The sequence below is a fragment of the Podarcis liolepis genome (genome assembly GCF_965112155.1).
Source record: "Podarcis liolepis genome assembly, chromosome: 11".
Classification (NCBI taxonomy): Eukaryota; Metazoa; Chordata; class Lepidosauria; order Squamata; family Lacertidae; genus Podarcis; species Podarcis liolepis.
In genome coordinates, this window is record NC_139565.1 from 11,611,371 (window position 1) to 11,633,003 (window position 21,633).

The following is a 21,633-nucleotide window of genomic DNA, read 5'->3' on the forward strand; positions in this document are numbered from 1 at the left end:
AATCCTTCCAACAATTCTGTAAAATAAATCCGTATTATTATCTCTATGTTAGAGATGGGGAGGAGCTTGCCTAAGACCTAATGAGTTTGTGAAAGAGCAGAATTTGAACCCGGGTGTTATGTACTGAGTTGAATAGGATCCAAAATGCAGCAGCCTGATTGGTCCTAGAACAATAGGAGCCAAAATGCAGTAGTCTGATTGGTCCTAGAACAATAGGATTCAGAATGCAGCAGTCTGATTGGTCCTAGAACAATGCAGCAGTATGATTGGTCTGCAGGAGCCACCCAATCCAGCTCCAGGTGGAAGTGAATCCACAACCTGATTGGCCTACAGGAGAATTCTGGAATTAGCCAATCACGTGCAGCCCATTGTGTAAATAATGTATATAAAGCAGATATTGTGGGGGAACTTCCATTCCTCCTCACCACTGTGAGCTGAATAAAGAGCATGAAATCCACTCTCAACTCCGAGTATATTTCACAGAGTCTTCCCAATGCATTGCTCAGGCTGCAATGCTATACTGTCTTACCCGAGAGTAAGGTAAACCCCATTCAATTCAGTGGCACCTGCTTTCAAGTCGGGACATCCAATTGTGCTGTCAATCATTTAGCCACTATGCTGCACCAACTTTCCGTCTTTCAGGGTCTGTTTTACTTTTAGTTAAGCCAGCTGAGAATTCACCAGCAAAATACTAAAAAAACACACAAAAAACCCCCACTCCCAGATGCACAGAAATCCAATATCTTTCCCCACCTTTTAAAATAAAAACACACACATATCCTTCATAAGTTATGATGCGATGCATCCGTGGTAAAAGCTGTATAACAATGCCACCTAGTGGCCAGTTGGCTGCAAGACACAGTTATTCAGAGCAAGCTGTTTCAAAAGCTTTTCCTCCAGCAGTAAGAAATACCGTATTTTTTGCTCTGTGGCTCACTTTTTCCCTCCTAAAAAGTAAGGGGAAATGTGTGTGCGTCTTATGGGGTGAATGCAGGCTGTGCAGCTATCCCAGAAGCCAGAACAGCAAGAGGGATTGCTGCTTTCACTGCACAGCGATCCCTCTTGCTGTTCTGGCTTCTGAGATTCAGAATATTTTTTTTCTTGTTTTCCTCCTCCAAAAATTAGGTGCGTCTTGTGGTCTGGTGCGTCTTATTGAGTGAAAAATACGGTAATCCCATTCTTAAACTCCAATGTAAAGCAGCCATTTCAGATGCACATAGCTAATATTTAGATACATTTACTGCACTTGAGTTTAGTTTTTCATTTCAAGTACGCTAGTATATCGCAAACCATAAAAGTCACCTAACTGGCAGGAAGTAGGAAATTTTATTACCCTTGGATCAGCATTAGCCCCATTCTTCAACGTTAAATATAGTCTGGAATGTCAGGATTACTACTGCTAGTTCTCCTGCGAGGGAGGGGGGATATCGAATGCCATCATTTTAATAACCTCAGCAAAGGCATTACAGTAGTACAGTGCTGCCCCGCAACACGAATGCCTCGCAAGACAGAAAACCCGCTAGACGAAAGGGTTTTCTGTTTTGGAGGTGCTTCGCAAAACGAATTTCCTATGGGCTTGCTTCGCAAGATGACAATGTCTTGCGAGTTCCTGCTGGGTTTTTTTCCTCCCCCCCCTTTTTTTTCTAAGCCGATCAGCAGATAAAAAGCCGCTAATAGCGCTAATAGCGCTAATCCGCTAATCCGTCAGTGGGCTTGCTTCGCAAGACGAAAAAAACGCTAGATGAAGAGAATCACAGAACGGCACCACTGTACCTTGGCTCTCAAACGTCTTGGTTTTCAAACACCTTGGTTCTCAAACGCCAAAAACCCGGAAGTAAGTGTTCCGGTTTTCAAATGATTTTCAGAAGCCGAACATCCAATACAGCTGTTGGCTATTGTTTCCAGGGCACCTGCACCAATCAGAATCTGCACCTTGGTTTTCGAACATTTTGGAAGTCCAATGGGCTTCTGGAACAGATTAAGTTTGATGCTTTTGTTTTTGCGATTTCTTTTGCATTTTTGTTTTTGAGGCTTTTTCGGTTAATTTGTTTTTGTGACTGTGTGGAATCCAGTTCAGCTACTGATTGATTGATTGATTGATTGATTGATTGTGTGACTGCGGAAATGGATAAAAGCCCCCCATCCGAACAGTGACTGTCATCAGTACAGCTAAGAAAAAATAATATTTTTTATGTTTATCATCTACAATACTGTCTGATTTATTTTATAGTACAGTACATTGATTATTGATTTCATTTTATGTGTGGTCTCTTTAGATAGTAAAATTCATGTTAAATTGCTGTTTTACAGGTTGTTTTTAAAAGTCTGGAATAGATTCATCCATTTTGCATTACTTTCTATGGGAAAGCGTGCCTTGGTTTTGGAACGCTTTGGTTTTGGACTGGACTTCCGGAATGGATTAAGTTTGAGAACCAAGGTACCACTGTGTACATGTTTTGCATGCAGAAGGTCATTGGCATCTTCAGCTAAAGCAGAAGTAGCAGGCCTGTGGCCTTGCAGAGGTTGTTAGCTGACAACTCCCATTCATGATACAAGTTAGAGACAGCCAGGGACAGCCAAAGATGTTTTGGCACCTGAGGTGAACCCCGAAACGCCGCTCCCCGCATCTGGGGAAGAAGGGTTGAGTGAGGATCTACATCAGGAACAAGCGGGGTGTTAGAAGTGGGCCTTGAGACCCTCAAAATAAAATCTGAACAAAACTGGTGAAGCAGCAAAGAGTTTATTGATTACAAAATGTTCTTAGAAGAGTGGGTGTCCCAAATAAGGTAAAGGTAAAGGGACCCCTGACCATTAGGTCCAGTCGTGGCCAACTCTGGGGTTGCGGCGCTCATCTCGCTTTATTGGCCGAGGGAGCAGGCGTACAGCTTCCGGGTCATGTGGCCAGCATGACTAAGCCACTTCTGGCGAACCAGAGAAGCGCACGGAAACACCGTTTACCTTCCCGCCAGAGTGGTACCTATTTATCTACTTGCACTTCGTGCTTTCAAACTGCTAGGTTGGCAGGAGCAGGGACTGAGCAACGGGAGCTCACCCCGTCGCGGGGATTCGAACTGACGACCTTCTGATCGGCAAGTGCTAGGCTCTGTGGTTTAACCCACCGCGCCACCCGTGCCCCTTTTGTGTCCAAAATAGTCACACCCAAAATTGACAAAAGCACAAGTTTATATTTCCTCAACCCAGCCACATGGTCCCTCCCTCTTTCCTCCACTGGCTGGATACTCAGAAGCTTACAGCCTATCCTGAACACTTAATTATCTTATTCGTTATTTGATCTATGTTCTTATCAATTTAGATACTGACGCAGGCGTCAGAGTCACATCCTGTCCACTAGTTGTCCCAGTTACAGGTGTAAACGAGTTCTATACCTGCTGAAACCTACGAATAAACCATATTCCAGCAGCAAGCTGCCCTGTTTTATGAGCATCCTAACCACAAGTGTTCTAACTACGAGTGTAAGCAAGTCTCGGCTATCTGAGTTTGTCTAGCAGTTGCAGCGTGGGGAAAATAAAGATCTACATCAGAATCTGCTGATCCTGTGGGTTATGCTATCTGAGGCAGTCACCTCACCTTGCCTCATGGAAGGGCCGGCCCTGGGCACAGCACTGAGATAGCAGGTGGAAAAAGACGGATGAAAAAGACCCTGGAGAATAAACAATACTGAGGCTGAATACCTGTTTAAAGCACATTGCCTTGTTCAAAGAATACTCCCTTCACAGAGAGAGCTACAATTCCCAGCATAAACGACAGTTCCCGGGAGTTGGGCAGGGAGACTTGCATGCTTTAAATATGCTTTAAATGTGTGATAGCTATTAATGATAAATTAAGGTGGGGAATATGCAGAAATGATTTTGAGGAGATACGGAAGGTGTTTGTAGAATTTGCACTGTCAAAACAGAAAGGCGTCAAACCATCGCAAGAGGTGTTGACATTTTGGGAGGTTGGATAGTTACAATGGAATGGTCTCGGGAGGTGAGGTGCACATTTTTATTCTTATTTCTTTGTCAAAATAAAAAATAAAATAAAATTATATTTTTAAAAAACGTTATAAATGTGTGGTATGCAAGCAGTCCGGGTGTGAACATTCTTCATGAATTCAGGACAAATTATGAAAGCAACTCTATTTACGCTGAGGTCTACCAGAATCTTACCTGATCAGATCTAGCATGTGGAAAGACCCGCCTCAGAAGTAAAATTACAGATGGAACAGGTTGCAGTCACCTAGCGTTCTGGCTTAGTTTTCATCAGCACAGTCATTTCTTCTTGTGCAACAGAATGTGCTCGCCCTCTCCTCCCCCTACATTTTGCTTAAATCTGTTCAGAGGATTGCCTCAACCCTCTGGAACAAATTTGTGGATGGCGCTGGCAGGTTTGGTAGGAGAGGAGGCAGGGCATTGCCTTGTACTTAGTGCTACTCCCTAAAGGTAAAGGGACCCCTGACCATTTAGGTCCAGCCGTGACCGACTCTGGGGTTGCAGTGCTCATCTCGCTTTACTGGCCAAGGGAGCCGGCGTACAACTTCCGGGTCATGTGGCCAGCAGGACTAAGTTGCTTCTGGCGAACCAGAGCAGCACACGGAAATGTCATTTACCTTCCCACCGTAGTGGTACCTATTTATCTACTTGCACTTTGACATGCTTTCAAGCTGCTAGGTTGGCAGGAGCTGGGACCCAACAACGGGAGCTCACCCCGTCAAGGGGATTTGAACCGCCGACCTTCCGATCGGCAAGTCATTGGCTCTGTGGTTTAACCCACAGCGCCACCTGCGTCCCAGTGCTGCTCCCTACACCAGCACAAAAAGTTAGCTGAATCATGCCCAGTAACTTTTTACCTCAGAAAGTGGCTAAGGAAAAGTTCCTTCTGTTTGCTTTTATCCCCTCTTTTTATGTTTATTTTATTTTATCTTTAATTCTTGTATAGCTGTGGCCTGTTGGCTTTGCTAATAAAGTTCTGATTGAAGTTCCTTCTAGCTGTGGGTGCCAAAATAAAATCAAAAGTAGACAGGCACATAAACTCTCTTATTGTTTACTCCCACTCTCAATATTACAGCGCAGTTGGTTCAATTAGTATTGTATATATTTGGCAGTATCCCACCTGGAAAACATTTGGCCCCAACAAGACTTACAGAGATCCTGATTTATTGATTTTTTAGCTTAAAAAGCCGGAAGCAATGTGATTAGGATTTCGGACCGGCATGCAAGACTTAATTTTAGTTCCTTTGAGCAGAATTATGCAAAGTTAATAAATGAATAATGTTTATGAGGCCCGTAAATCCATTTTTTCTTGAAAGCATTTTCGGGTTTATTTGCCAGATTTCCGCCCTCCTCTGTGGAATACAGGAAAACATGAGGCCGTACATAACTGATAATATTCAGAAGAAGGACAATGCATGGTAGATCGATGGAGATTATGTTGTTGTTGTTTAGTCGTTTAGTCGTGTCCGACTCTTCGTGACCCCATGGACCAGAGCACGCCAGGCACTTCTGTCTTCCACTGCCTCCTGCAGTTTGGTCAGACTCATGTTTGTAGCATCGAGAACACTGTCCAACCATCTTGTCCAACCATCAGAACACAGTCAAGCAGGACTCGGTCAAAAATAGCACAAGCTATTGTCACCCTTATTGATCCTCAACTAGGACCCTAGCTGATAACATCCTTTACTTCCATCAAACGCCAATAACAATACACTATATTATGTGTTATGGCTCTCAGCTTTAGCTGCCAGAATGGTTTGGTCCACATCCATATATACAGACATGTTTTTTGCAGGCACAGGAGTCATGGCAGTATCTTGTATCAATGGAAACAACGTACCATGCGATCCATCAACAGACAGGTCTCAAATGAAACATCTTCTGAAGTCTGATGTGCATTTTAAAGCCCCAGATTTCAGCTGAGATTGTGAGCTACCATCTCATCTTACGTTTCTCACATAAACCCAGGAGTTCTTGCGGCATATGCAAAACCTGGCTCTCGGCCGAAAGATTACAGCAGAAATAATTAAGGGCCTTTAGATCCAAGCAATTAGACAAAGCACAACAGAGAACACATTCCAGCCTTTGGTTATATATGGCTACCCATTCGTCATCGTTTAAGAGTAGGCATTGTGAGCGCAAGCCAAGATAGCGCAACACAAAATTAATCTTCATGAAATTCAAGCAAGAAGAGGGATGTGTATATGAATAAGGGGGAGGAGGCAAGCTAGAAAAATAAGAATTCAACGATGTAGGTCAAGCTATCAGCACATCATGAATCAACACACATTTGAAGCCTAACTTTCTCTTTGTAATTTTCCCTTCCCGCTCCTTACACCTATTTTCTTTGTATGGGGCTTTTTCATAACAAAACAGTCTTGGGGGAATTGGCCTGCAGTGTTGAAACATAAGCCACTGTTATGCAGATAAACTGATACGCTGCCTTAAGTGTGTGCGTTTCTTCAAAGAAATAAGGAAGCCTCAGATGTTAATGCTCACAGCTCATGTTTTAACTTAATACTTGAAGGTCAGCGCCTGAGGCAAAGTCAGACTTAACAACATGTTAGGTATTGTAGATTGATGTACGACTTCACTTCGGATTTTCTCCTATGACTACTTCTCCGTAATAACAGAAATGTTACAATCCTTTACAGAGACACTGACAACCCAACACACCCCTGAGATTTTGCTGTGAGCATTTCAAGGAAGAGAAGGCAACAGTCTGGATTTTCGGATATTTTAACCCCTAAAGCAAGCTTCCCTGCAAAGCTGCACCTACTATGGGAGCCAGTTCTGACATTCATTAAGCCTGCAGTCTTCTTCAAACCCCAATCACTTGAGCCTTTGGCAGCACAAAAGCTTGAAAAATAAACGGGACCTGCAACCTTGTACGCTTGTTTTTGACTTCGTATCTCCACCCAGAACGTAACTGCAGGGCATGCTTCACATTTTAACATGCCTTTCTTGGAAATATTAGCTGGTTTTGATAAGTCACAGAGGAAATACTTCTAGCAACAGGAAACCACCAGTGACGTACCTAGGCATCCATTTATTGAATTGCTAAATGCTAAACATGCAGCTGTTTACTGAAATCTTCACCAAGAGTATTTTACACACACACACCAGGTAACAACCCTAATTAAAACTGCTCAGAGACACTTGATAGGCACTTAGTCTATCAAAGTAGGGAAGCTAAAAGGGAAGTCATTTTAGGAGCAACCCTTTATCAACAAATCATCTGTCAGGTTAAAACAAAATTAACCAGTTTTGCTTTCTTGCGAGAAAATTTATCCATCAAAGCAGAAGGAACATGGTGCGTCATGTCAACGGTTTATGAGAAAAATAAGAGAGATCGGATCCTAATTTATCTTCAGAAAGTTCACAGAATGAAAGATTATTGTCTCCTGCTTCCAGCAGACAACACTCATATCCCCAAATACTTCTCTGGAGAGTTGGGAGGGGGTTTCTGCCAATGTAGGATGGGGGGCAAGGGAAGAGGGAAATTGTCCCAAATCAAGCTACACTGGAAAATGAGCAGAGCCCCGTCATCCCCCATGCTTTTTAATATATATATGAAGCCACTGGGAGAGATCGTCAGGGGGTTTGGGCTGGGTGCTCATCAGTATGTGGATGATACCCAGCTCTACCTCTCTTCTAAATTGGAACCAGTGAAGGCATTGAAGGTCCTGTGTGAGTTTCTGGAGGCTGTTGGAGGATGGATGGCGGCTAACAGATTGAGGTTGAATCCTGACAAGACAGAAGGACTGTTATTGGGGGACAGGAGGCGGGCGGGTGTGGGGGACTCCCTGGTCCTGAATGGGGTAACTGTGCCCCTGAAGGACCAGGTGCGCAGCCTGGGAGTCATTTTGGACTCACAGCTGTCCATGGAGGCGCAGGTAAATTCTCTGTCCAGTAATAAATATATTACTACTACTATGTGGTGCTGTGGGTAAAACCTCAGCACCTAGGACTTGCCAATCGTATGGTTGGCGGTTCGAATCCCCGTGGCGGGGTGAGCTCCCGTCTTTCGGTCCCAGCTCCTGCCCACCTAGCAGTTCGAAAGCACCCTTAAGTGCAAGTAGATAAATAGGTACCGCTTTATAGCGGGAAGGTAAACGGCGTTTCCGTGTGCTGCGCTGGTGCAGGCTCGCCAGAGCAGCTTCGTCATGCTGGCCACGTGACCCGGAAGTGTCTTCGGATAGCGCTGGCCCCTGGCCTCTTAAGCGAGATGGGCGCGCAACCCCAGAGTCGGTCACGACTGGCCCGTACGGGCAGGGATACCTTTACCTTTACCTTACTACTACTATATATCCAAACCAAAATCAAATCAATGTATGATGTTAGAAATACTGTTTGTCATTAACTTAGCAGCAGGAGAATTGTATGCAATTGAAAATAAGCCTTTAATGCAGATATTGATAGTAGTTGCCAGTTTGGTGTCAGTATCTTATTTGCCTATTGTTTTTGAAAAATCAATAAACACAAGAAAAAGAAAGTAGAATTAATTCTAAAGCTGTTTGAACATTTAATCATAAAAGCAAAATGAATCCATAGGAAAATGAATCCAACTAAATCTACTCTGTATTGGATAAAGGTAAAACGGTAAAGGACCCCTGGACGGTTAAGTCCAGTCAAAGGGGACTATGGGGTTGCGGCACTCATCTCGCTTTCAGGCCGAGGGAGCTGGTGCTTGTCCACAGGCAGCTTTCTGGGTCATGTGGACAGCTTGATTAAACCACTTCTGGCACAAGGGAACACCATGACAGAAACCAGAGCGCACAGAAACACAGTTTACCTTCCCACCGCAGTGGTACCTATTTATTTACTTGTACTGGTGTGCTTTCAAACTGATAGGTTGGCAGTAGCTGGGACAGAGCAACAGGAGCTCACCCCGTCGTGGGGATTCGAACTGCCGACCTTCCAATCAGCAAGCCCAAGAGGCTCAGTGGTTTAGACCACAGCGCCACCCACATCCCATTTACCTCTATATTAGTTCCCTGCTGAAGCACTTAGCAATCTTCATTCCTCTCAGTATAAAGCACCTCCTGTTTTGGGAGTGTGGCTCCAGGATAGCCTTCCAGCTTCTTTCTCCAGATTTCAACTGTCTTCCTTTAGCAAACCCATTACAAGCTTTTGTTTTTGCTTGGCACAGGAAGCTGGGATGTGCTCTGCAGCAGATCAAGATGAGGAGCTTGTGTTTTTTTTTTAAGAAAAATCTCTTTAGCTCATCTCTAAATACCTTGGCACCAGGTGAAGGTTTTTGTTTTCCAAGGCTTTTAAACTCTTAGTTGCCTGTAGAATTGTTTTAACTGTTGTTTTTATTCTATTCATTGTTGTATTTACTTCTTATGCGGTTTGATTTTTGGAAATTTATTTTGAATTGAAAGACTGGATATAAGCTCAGAGTAAAACAAAGCCACTATGACAATCATACAGCTTCTTTGGATTAATCATACTGGTAAAGGTAAAGGACCCCTGGACAGTTAAATCCAGTCAAAGGGGACTATGGGGTGCGGCGCTCATCTCCGTTTTCAGGCTGAGGGAGCTGGCATTTGTCCACAGACAGCTTTCCGGGTCATGTGGCCAGCAGGACTAAACTGCTTCTGGCACAACAGAACACCGTGACAAGTGCCAGAGCGCATGGAAACACCGTTTACCTTCCCGTCTCAGCGGTACCTATTTATCTACTCATACTGGTGTGCTTTCCAACTGCTAAATTGGCAGGAGCTGGGACAGAGCAACGGGAGCTCACCCCGTCGCAGGGATTCGAACCGCCGACCTTCTGATCAGCAAACCCAAGAGGATCAGTGGTTCAGACCACAGCGCCACCCTCATCTCTAATCATGCTGGTAATGTTTTATTGAATGCTCTCACTCCAACCTCAACGCACTTTCCTATACCTTGTATAGAGCAGGCACTTCTCCAAAAGTATGTTATTCAGCTGCAAAGCTTAGAGCAAGTTTTCATCTTGCAACTGTAGGCTGTCTTGTGTGTGCTGTAACAGGGAAACACAGTATCTGGGTCTAAGGCAGGGATTGGCAAGGTTTACCGGCCATGGGCCGGATCACTCCCACAGAGATTATCTGTGGGCTGGACTGGTGCAGCATGACGCCGGAAATCGCTTTTGTGCATGTCCGCGGCACCGGAAATCGCACCTGTATAGAAGCAATTTCCGGTGTCTGGACATGCACAGACATGCGCAATTTCTGGCGCTGCTTGGCGAGTCCCCGCACTGCACTGGTTTAGCACAGCGTGCGGGGGACTTGCCGAGCAGGCAGCTCGGTTCGTGGGCAGTTCGCGGGCCGATAAAACGGTCTTCGTGGGCCGCACATTGCTGACCTCTGGTCTAAGGCATCAGCAGTGAAAATAATGGGCACAGGCATTTCTGGCTTCATACATATTGAGAATTGCCAACTGAGATTTCTGAGTTGTAGAATGAAGAATCATCAGCGCTGGGATGCATATCACCAAATGAACTCTGAGCTAGTTTAGCCACAAGATAATCAAAGCGAGGGGAAGAATGCTTGTGAAATGCGGCAGCACGGTAACTTGTCTTCCCTACTTCTTCACTTTGCAATTAGGGCCAGGGAAACAGCGAGTCGTTCCAGGCACTCGAAGGCTACTTCTTCTTAGACCTCACTTATACTGAGAGACCTACACAATCTTGCTTTCGTCTTGGGAAAGCTCACTGACAGCTCTGAGATCCCCTGTTTACCTGATACTAGTTATGCTGAACAAAAGTGTGAAGGGAACAATTGTTACTAGCAAAGCAGTTGTGACTGGCTCATTCTTACAGATGCCATCATAGGGGTGTAGGGAGAAAAGAGGTTCAGGGTGAAGATGATAAATTACTGTTATTGTTGTTGTTATTGTTATTATTATTATTAATTACTTATACCCCACCCATCTGGCTGGGTTTCCCCAGACTGATATGCAGTAACGCATTAGCCAAGAATGTGCTACAAATAATTCAAACTCAGCTTCAGTATTGGAAGAAAATATATGGAATAAAAATAAAACCACGCTTGTAGTAGGTATATAGCATAGGTTGCAAATTTATTGTGCATTAGGAAGCTTTTTAACTTAAAAACCAAACTGCATAGTACAAAAGGTTTGTTATCTTTGCTTAAGGCGGAACAAGTTTCAAAATATATATATATAGATTTATTTTGTTCAGTCATTACACAATCCTTTATAAAAGCTGTATATCCATCACCATCATTACATTTATAAATACAAGATTTACACAGTACCTTATCTGGAAAAAGTAAAACTTCTTACAAATATCTACATATATTCAATACATATAAAACATTCTTAAGAGTACTTGGTTAGTTTTTGTGTGTGTGATGGTCCATTTCCACTGCCGCAAAATACATAGAAATCTGTGCAATTTAATAAAATGTCTCTAAAAATTATAACATGATACTCTGTAGAAACTAAACCATCTTTAGGGCCTCTTTGGGAGAGGCATCTCATAATTATAGCCCAGGAAATTCTTCCAAAGTTTGATATGATGGCTAAATAAGAGTTGGTAACAAATGCACACTAAGTAGCAGTTAAGGCAGGAGTGAAATTAACAGGAGAGGGAGTGCTTCATACGGCAGATAAAAAGTGATAGATGATGCAATAAATACACACAAGTAAATGTAAATTGCCTCAGCATCCAGTTAATTAGCCTCTATGTCAAAACTGGCTACATTGGTAGTGCTACCTAGTTCAGTGAGCATTACTAACCATCAATGAAAGTACATGTGCCCTTTTAAGGTTTCCAAAGGAGCTCCTGACATACGGGTTAAGAGTCCTTGGGAATGAGGGTTGAAGACTTCCAAAAAAACCAAAACCCAAATCTATATTCAACGGCTGAAATTCTCTTAACACTTCTAACACAATATTCAATTTACCAGGCAGCCTATTAATTAGAAATGTAGGAACATAATGGCGAAGGGTTTTTGCTATCTTTATCCGTCAGTAGAAGTAACTTTTCTCTGATTGGTCTGCTCACAGTGAATCTGTGTACTCAGTAAGTTCCACTTTGTTTGAAGGTTTTCCAAGATACTGTGTGTATTCCATATTCTGTCCGGTGTGGGGCTTGATAGCATTTCCAAATCAGATACAGAAAAATAACTGCGTTGAATTCTTTTTTTTTTTTTTTTAGAAAAAAAAGAAAAGTGGTTAAATCCGTCCCGACGGGACATCCATGGACACCAACATAGCAAACCTTAGGTGAGTGAAATGTGCAAAGCTTCTGACAAATCAAAAGCTCACTCCAGTCCTGCTCTGGATTCAGAGCTCAGTGCGTGGGTTTTGCTTGCTTGCAGACTATATGAACATTAGGAAAATCTAGCTCTCACACGCTGCTGTCCTGCAGCAATGGCTCAATGTCCTCGTCGCTGCCTCGGTCGGGGTTGGTGCTCTGTATGCTGCTGATGCTGTTGGTGTGCTTTCTGGTGCTGCTGGCTTTACTGTGCTCGGGGATGAATAAGGCAACCAGAAAAGCGAGGAGGACTGCACATGCTCCAAACAGGAATGGCGGGCCAGGAATAATCGAACTCTGCAGAGAGAGAGAAAGGAGCCAGAATGAACAGGCTTACGGGGAATAACTCGGGCTGTGCAAAGCTGGGTCCAAGCATTCCTATTTGCCTACAGATATCAGTTTTTAGTCAGATTGATGAACTGATTTACCAAGGAGAGCAGAGTAACGTAGGGCTCATGGCTGCAGACGATGCGGCGGAAATCCAACTTCAAGGACACAAGGATTGGGTAAGGAATAAAGCTTGGGTGACACCTGTTTGTAGTATACCTTAGTAAGGCTAGGAGACCATTCCTACTATTGCGGAGTGGCAGGCGAAAATGATGGATTACGCGGAGTTAGCCAAACTGACCAGCAGGATTCGGGATCAGGACAATCAGAAATTCCAAGATAATTGGAGTAAATTTATTGTATACTTAAAGGAGAACTGTAAAAACTTAAAATGCATTAGCAGGATTGAAGTAATTCCTACAATGTAGATAAGATGTAAAAGGGAAGGAGGGAAGTCGCAAGCTCAGCATAGCAAAAAGGTTTATATGTTGAATAACGTATTGTAAGAATGACTGTGTAAAGAAAATAATAAAAAATTATTAAGGGGAAAAAAGAGAGTACTAACTAAATATATTGGAATATATACTGGAATGTATACTGTGGTACCTCGGGTTACATACGCCTCGGGTTACAGACGCTTCAGGTTACATACGCTTCAGGTTACACACTCCGCTAACCCAGAAATAGTACCTCGGGTTAAGAACTTTACTTCAGGATGAAAACAGAAATTGCGTGGTGGCAGTGCGGGAGCAGCAGCAGGAGGCCCCATTAGCTAAAGTGGTGCTTCAGGTTAAGAACAGTTTCAGGTTAAGAACGGACCTCCGGAATGAATTAAGTACTTAACCCGAGGTACCACTGTATTGGAATATATATTGGCAAAACAAAAAAGTACAGTGGTGCCCCGCAAGACGAATGCCTCGCAAGACGGAAAACCCGCTAGACGAAAGGGTTTTCCGTTTTGGAGGTGCTTCACAAGACGAATTTCCCTATGGGCTTGCTTCGCAAGACGAAAATGTCTTGCGAGTTCCTGCGGGGTTTTTTCCCTCCCCCCCCCCTTTTCCCAAGCCGCTAAGCCGCTTATCAGCCGATCCTAAGCTGCTTATCAGCTGATCCGCTAAGCCGCTTATCAGCTGATCCTCTAAGCCACTTATCAGCTGATCCGCTAAGCCGCTAAGCCGCTTATCAGCTGATCCGCTAAGCCGCTAAACCGCTTATCAGCTGATCCGCTAAGCTCGCTAAGCCGCTAATAGCGCTAATCCGCTAATGGGCTTGCTTCGCAAGACGAAAAAAACCGCAAGACAAAGAGACTCGTGGAATGGATTCTTTTCGTCTTGCGAGGCACCACTGTAAAGCTAGGAGACCAGAGATTTCGGCTGGCCTCGGCATCTACTCAAATATTTGTGGTTTCCACTGCCCCGCATCCTCCCTGACTCAGAAGAGGGCTGAGATCTCTTGCCTGATGTCATGTACAGTGGAGGCAGCACTTAGAAGTGGGGTTTCAAATACCATCCAAGTTAATCAGAAAACAACCCACGTTTGTGTCTCACCTTGGCTTGAAGGCTGAGAAGAGCCTGCTCAAGGAGGCAGCTGAAACATGCAAGATTGCCTGTCCAGAACCTGCAAGGGAGAAGCTGGTCCACAATTGAGAGTGGCTGTCTGAACCACGGGATTAAACTCAAGCATGCCCGCCTACCCAGCTGCTCAACTTGATCGGACTTACTTTTGAGTAGACATGTCCAGTACTGCAGTGTAAAAGGATTACACCCGTATCAGCCCTGATGAAGAATATGAAACTCAGGCACTTGTAAAATGTTTCGCTCGAGAGCCTTTGTCGCAGGCTTCAGCAGTGCATACAGCACAAAACGCAAATTATCGAAAATACAGGACTATCAACGGAGGTGCTTAATCGGCCATAACCTTGTGGAAATTCTGACAACCCTGTTACAAAGCACCCCAAGCACACAAGCAAAGAGTAAACTACATAAATATAGATTAACTGTGGTGATGAGGCTGGGTGGGCGGGTACAATGAAATGCCCATTAAACATAGTCGACAAACACAAATTGCAAAATAAACGTTCAGTCTCAGTATTGTATTTCTCAAAAACTTTCAGCCTTAGTTCATAAAGGATATGGGCATTATCTAAAGAATCATTTCTTTCTTTTTTTTCCTTTTTTTTATATTAAATTTAAATACAAAGAAGAAATTTACAAAAAAAAGAAAGTAAAAAAGAAAAAAAGAAAATAAGAAAATACACGGAACATAGTAAAATCACAAAAGCCAAACAAGACACAAAAAGAACAAATACGCACCAGAAAGTTTACATACAACACTTAACATTCAGCATCTACTTCCTTCCGTACTGGTTTTGGGTTTTCATTTTTATACATTATACTTTACAACTGGTGTTGGTTTTTAGTTTGCACATCGAAAGTTTTATATTATACCTGCTATAGTTGGTAAGTTTCTAAAATTGCCTTCCATATAAGCTGAAAATTTAATCCATTCCTCATTTAACTTTGCATTTTTTTGATTTCTAATTCTTTGTGTCATCTTTGCCAATTCAATGAAGCCATATAGTTTTGATTGCCAATCCTTTACTGTTGGTAAGTTTGTGTTTTTCCAATTTTGGACGATTAACATTCTGGCCGCTGCTGTTGAATATTGAAACAAGGTTTTATCTTTATCCCTTATTTCTTTTCCCACCATCCCCAACAGGAAGGCCTCAGGCTCTTTAGGAAATGTGTATTTAAATATTTTTTTTAATTCATCATATATCTGGTTCCAAAATTTTTTTACTTCCTCACATGTCCACCACATGTGTATAAAACTGCCTTCTTTTATTTTACATCTCCAACATTCCTTATTGCCAGTCTTGTACATCCTGTTTAGTTTTTCCGGTGTTAAGTACCACCTGTAAACCATTTTTTCTAGATTTTCTCTAATTGCAGCGCTTGCCGTAAATTTTATTCCCTCATTCCAAAGTTTTGACCATTTTTCATATTCAATGTTATGCCCTAGGTCTATCGCCCATTTAACCATGACTTCTTTAATTTCTTCATCCTTTGTGTCCCATTCTAATAAAATGTTATACATTTTAGATAATAACTTGGATTTACTTTCAATTACTTCAATTTGAAATTTAGATTTTTTTTCATTCATTCCTAATTTTTTATCTTCCGTCCATAATGCATTAATCTGGTGGTATTGAAACCAGTCCTTCAGCTTCTCCTTCAACTCCTCATATGGTCTTAATCTCCAACTATCTTGAGATCTTATTAGTAAATCTTCGTATGTCAATGTTTGTTCTTCCGAATTTATCTTCTTAATTAGTACAATATCTGTAGGGGACAGCCACCACGGTGTTTTCCACTCTAACAGTTTTTTATTTTTTTCCCAGACTTCATAAAGGGGGCCTCTGATAATGTGATTCGTGAATCCTTTATGTACCTTCGCTTTGTTTAACCAAAGGTAGGCATGCCAGCCATACCTATTGTCCACTCCTTCTAGGTCCAATAGGTCAGTATTCTCCAAGATTATCCAATCTTTGACCCAACACAAACAAGCTGCTTCATAATAGAGTCTCAGGTTAGGGACAGCAAGTCCTCCTCTCTCCTTTCTGTCTGTAAGCAGTTTGAATCTAATTCTAGGCCTTCTGCCTTGCCATATAAACCTCGAGAGGGTTTTTTGCCATTCTTTAAATAATTTGGGTCCTCTTATGACTGGAATGTTTTGAAATAAGAACAGCATCTTGGGTAATATATTCATTTTTATAGCTTCCATCCTGCCCAGCCAAGAGAGTTTAACTCTGCTCCACACGTCCAAGTCTTTTTTAACTTTGTTCCATGTTGCCGAATAATTGTCTTCGATTAAATTTATATTTCTCGATGTAAGCCAAATTCCTAGGTATTTTACTTTTCTAACCACTTTAATTCCGAATTTCCTCTCTAATTTCTCCTTTTCATCATTATCCAAATTTTTTGTCAGCATCTTTGTTTTTGCTTTATTTAATTTGAAACCCGAAAATCTCCCATATTCCTCTAATGTTTCCAGGGCTTTGTTGATGCTTTCTTGCGGTTCTCCCAAGGTTAATATCAAGTCATCCGCGTAGGCTTTTAGTTTGTACTCTTTTGAACCTATTTTGATCCCTTGTATCTCTGGCTTTGATCTTATCTTATTTGCCAGAATTTCCAAAACCATTATGAACAAGAGTGGGGAGAGGGGGCACCCCTGCCTCGTTCCTTTCTCAATTTTAAATCTACTTGTAAGATTGTTATTTATAACCAGCTTGGCAAATTGGTTTGAATATATCGCCTGTATTCCTTTCAGGAATTCGCCCTCTATCCCTGCCCTTTCCATGGTTTTTAACAAGAACGACCAAGAGACGTTGTCGAACGCCTTTTCTGCGTCTATAAAGATTAAAGCTGCAGGTATCTCATTTTTAATCTCCAGATATTCTATTAAATCGATAACGTGCCTCACGTTATCTTTCAGAAATCTGTTAGGTAAAAACCCCGCTTGGTCTTTGTGAATTAAATTTGCTAAGTACTTTTTCAGTCTGCTTGCCATAATGTCGGCGTAGATTTTATAGTCATTATTTAACAGGGATATTGGCCTGTAGTTCTTAATATTCAATTTATCTGTATCTGGCTTGGGAATTAATGTTATAAAGGCTTCTCTCCAAGACTCAGGTATTTTCCCTCCTCTCAGAATGTTATTCATAGTATCACATAGCGCGGTTGACAGTTGATTCCCCAGAAATTTATAATATTTGGCCGATAAGCCATCCGGCCCTGGCGCCTTCCCCAGTTTCATTTTTTTCATCGCATTTTGGATCTCCTCCATGTTTATGGGTCTATTTAGTTGATGTCTTTCTTCTTCTGTGATGGTCTTCCCTTTACAGTTCTCTAAATACTGTTCTATTTGGATTGGGTCTTCTTCATCTTTCTTATACAACAGCTCGTAGAAATTGAGGAAGTTTTTTTGTATTCTTTTTGGGTCCGCTATCAGTTCATCCCCTACCATTATTTTATTTATCACATTCTGTTTTTGTTTTTTCCTTAATTGCCACGCTAAAAATTTTCCGGTTTTGTTCGCTGACTCGAAATATCTTTGCCTCATTATCTTTATTTTACCTTCGATCTCTTGATTCGTTAACATTGTAATAATTTTATTGTTTGAAGACTTTGTTCATCTTTTGGGTTTACTATTAGCTTTTTCTCATTCTCCTTAAGCTGTTTCAGAATTTCATCCTTCTTTTGCTGTCTTATTTTTTTCTTGTAATTGTTTTGCTGGATAAAAAGGCCTCTTAAGACCGCCTTACTAGCGTCCCACACCACTTCTATGCTTGTTCCAGTGTTAAGGTTAAGGTCAAAGTACTCCTTTAAAGTGACCTTGGCTTTCTCAATAACCTCATCATCATCTAATAGCCATTCATTCAATCTCCATCTAAAGCCTCCCTGGGTTGCCCCTTTTATTTCTAATGTTAACGAGTTGTGGTCAGAAAAGGTTCTTGGATGTATCTCGCATTTTGTGGTCCTTAAAGTAAGGACCCTTGAGATCCATATTTGGTCTATTCTGCCCCAACTTTGGTGTACTTCAGAGAAGAAAGTGAATTGTTTTTCTGTTGGGTGCTTGTACCTCCATGCATCTATTAAATCCATATTTTCTTCTAAATCTTGGAATGAATTCGGTAACTTCCCTTTTTTATGTTTTCCCTTTTCCGTTTGTCTATCCATTCCCAATATCGGGACGGCATTAAAGTCTCCCAATAGCACCGTTAAAGAATCATTTCTTTCATGGAACTGAATGCAATCTCAGAAGAGGCAGTTTTGGAGTACAGTGGTACCTCGAGTTACAAACGCCTCAGGTTACAAACACTTCAGGTTACAAACTCCGCTAACCTGGAAGAGTTACCTCGAGTTGAGAACTTTGCCCCAGGATGAGAACGGAAATTGTGTGCCGGCGGGGCAGTGGCAGCAGCAAGAGGCCTCATTAGCGAAAGCACACCTCTAGTTAAGAACAGTTTCAGGTTAAGAACGGACCTCCGGAACGAATTAAGTTCGTAACTAGAGGTACCACTGTACTGTGAAAGCATTCCATGTACATACTTACTTCGCCAAAACTTTATTAGGCATTACAAATATGGGCCATCATAAAACATCCATATATAAAATTTGAAAATATATACAAAAACAGCCATGTAAAAAATGCAGTAGCGAGGATTTTCATTGGAGTTTCTTCCCGCTAAATCACCACTCTAAGAGATACTATTGACAAAAACTCAGCCACCGTTGCTGTTAATTCCATGTACATAAGGAAGTTCCAATGTCGCAACAGGCATTTTTTTCAAAAAGCAAGGCAACCTTCACAATAATTTCAGGAGTGACTGGACAAAATAGAGCAATGCCAGAGCAATTTTTTGCAGGGTGGAGAGAGAAGTTCCACCACATGAACAGATGCTGTTCTGCTTATGCAATGGTTTCGCTGTGTACAATTCATGGGGAATAATCATTTAACTGGTTCCGGTAGTTTGTTCTTCAAGGAGGTGCTGTGTATTTTAAGCAGAGGGTCTCATTTACAGTTGTAAAAACCAAGCATTTACAACCTGAATGGACTGTATGCTCAACTGGCACTATTTTAAAGAGATTTCAAAAAATAGGTTTTTAAATAGAAGCGGTTGGGTACAGAATTGTTTTGTTAAGTAGTGGAAGAGGAGAAATTTGTGGTGTGTAACTTGCCACAGCTGTACAACACTGCAAGGAAATCATATCCAACTACTGGCAGACCCATCAAGCGATATTCCAGTTGTAGATTTACTCCATGTTTCACCCTCTAAGAAGACATGTAGCCTAAAAATGGTTATCTTGTATATAGTTGGATGCCAGAAGATTTCATTATGTGAAATGTTACGTAGACTTTTACTCGGTACCTAAATACAGCAAGGAAAGCATATGTAACATGAGGTTCACCTGCTATGTATGTGTTTCTGTGTGGATGTATCAATGTCACAATGTTATTTTAAAATGTTTAAAATATGTTCTAAGTCGCTTGACTTATTTAACAAGTGACTAACAAGTCTAATAGTAATATGAACAGCATGGGTTCTTACCAGGAAATTTAACATCACAAATAAGTGGGGTGCCTTGATCAAGCACTATTAAAAGTTACGATTTACAATAATTTACCTCATCGCTTGGATCCTGCATTGCTTTTTTATCAGGATCCGGGACAGGCGCCAACTCGGTGAGCTCCACATGGAACAGAAAGAATATGAAGCCAAAGAGAGCAGGACCAAGACCATTGCAAAGGCCTCTGATTCCAGTTATTATCCCCTGGACAACACCTGTAAAAGAGCAAGAGAACAGGAGAAATAATTTCCATGAGCTTGACTCCCGTTCTAAAATGATGCAAAAACTGGAAAGCTTACTGTTTAATCACTGTACCTTCAGGCTATCCTGCAGGCTGGCCTTATTTCAAACTGATCAGTTTCAATAAAATAGTTTAAGGAGGATAAACTGAACTTTCCTTGTTCCAAAATGACTGAATTAGTCTACTTGTTTCAATGAAGGAAGAGGAAAGTTCTGATCCAGGGGTTCTCAAATTTTACTGAAGCCCACCAAACACAAAATGGCAGTGCAAGAGATGAATGAACCGCAAAATGGTGGTCGACGGAAGTGGAGTTTGGCATAATCAGCTGGCTGGCATCACTTTCTATTGCCCACATTTAATCTTTGGAAAACATAAAATTCTTTGCTATAGCATTTTCCTTGTGGCAATGTCCTCCATACCTCGGACTACAGTTTCCCTCAGGCTAAATACAGACACTTGCTCGGTCAGTCTTGTCACCTAGCTGCCTCATTTTAGGCAGAATTTGCTGATGCAGAGGCCTTCCCCTTCCCATCTCTACATATTGCTCAAAAATATTCACACACGCATCTCCTGTCATTCCTTCTCCCAGTCTCCTTTAACATTCAACTTGTACCTTTCCCACCCCCAGTTGCAGCCCAAGACCTCACCATTCCTTGCATCCCTCCTCTCTGGGTCCTTTTACGATCACTTCTTCCACCTATTACTGCTTTTGTTTCTTAACCCTTTCATTTCTATTCCCGGTTTATTTCTGAATAATTATAATAAAGATTTATCTTTTATCTGTATCTTATTTCCTTCAACACCTCCTCCAGCCATCGCTGCTCAAGACAGACCTTCCTTCCATCGCCCTTCCCTAAACTTCTGTCTCCCAACCACCTTTACTTAGCATGAAATGAGTCAGAACTGGTCTGATTAAAAGGCTGTGTGGCATAGTGAGCAGATGGGGCAGGCAAGTGTGGAGGCACTGGGCAAACAGTGGCACAGAGGCCCACCAAAAAGTGGCCTAAGGCTCTCTGGTGAGTCCTGATCCACTGTTTGAGAAACACTCACCTGTCACATGTTCAAAACACCACTAGAGGGTGTTAACATCAACTTCCTAACTGCTAAAAAATACTTCAAAGGATTCTTAATTGAAAAAAGAGGAAGAACTTTGGGATTTCTTCGGCTGTAACTTGCACTTACCCACTCAAATTACTTTTAAAAGGTCATATTTTCTCAAGTTAATGCCAACAAATTTAGCCCCATTCTGGGCAAATCAGCAAAAACTGTAGATATCCTACACAGGAAAGGGAACCAAATCTGTATGTCCTGTTCAGATAATCTCTCACACAGAGCCTGCAACTGGGCCAAGAAAGAGGCTGGGATAACCAACTGCAAGATTCTCACATTCCTGCTGGCCCTGTGAGACCAAATTTGCAAAGAGTATATTTTAATTAGTCATCACTAATACTGAACAGTTCTGGAAACAAGGCTCAGCTACGGTCAAAGTACTTTTGGAAGAGAAAAATAATCTACCACAATCAACCTTCCATGGAAATTGTACCAAAGTCTGTGTACTATTATACTTGTTATTATTATTACCTGTCCTCAGAGCAGGTCCTCAGAGCAGATTATAAAATTATAAACAGTTAAAATGAATTAGTGTTACAGGAATTAAGCCGGTCCTGTAAACATGTGTCTCAGGTG

The 21,633-nt window shown here is 42.0% G+C and overlaps 1 protein-coding gene across 3 annotated transcripts in view; it reads right to left on the reverse strand.

The window, feature by feature from the left end:
• Window positions 1–11,023: 11,023 nt before the first annotated feature.
• The window catches only part of MFSD14B (major facilitator superfamily domain containing 14B), a 41,935-nt gene continuing 31,325 nt past the window's right edge, over window positions 11,024–21,633 (reverse strand). For 2 of the 3 annotated variants that reach the window (XM_083464955.1, XM_083464957.1), the window contains 2 exons: window positions 19,764–19,921; window positions 11,024–12,546 (listed from right to left, as the gene is read on the reverse strand). In XM_083464955.1, coding sequence (XP_083321081.1) covers window positions 12,343–12,546; window positions 19,764–19,921 — 362 coding nt within the window. In that variant the 3' untranslated portion in view covers window positions 11,024–12,342. Of the gene's footprint in view, window positions 12,547–14,330; window positions 14,352–19,763; window positions 19,922–21,633 lie in introns of those variants that run through there. The other variant, XM_083464956.1, reaches the window with a different exon arrangement.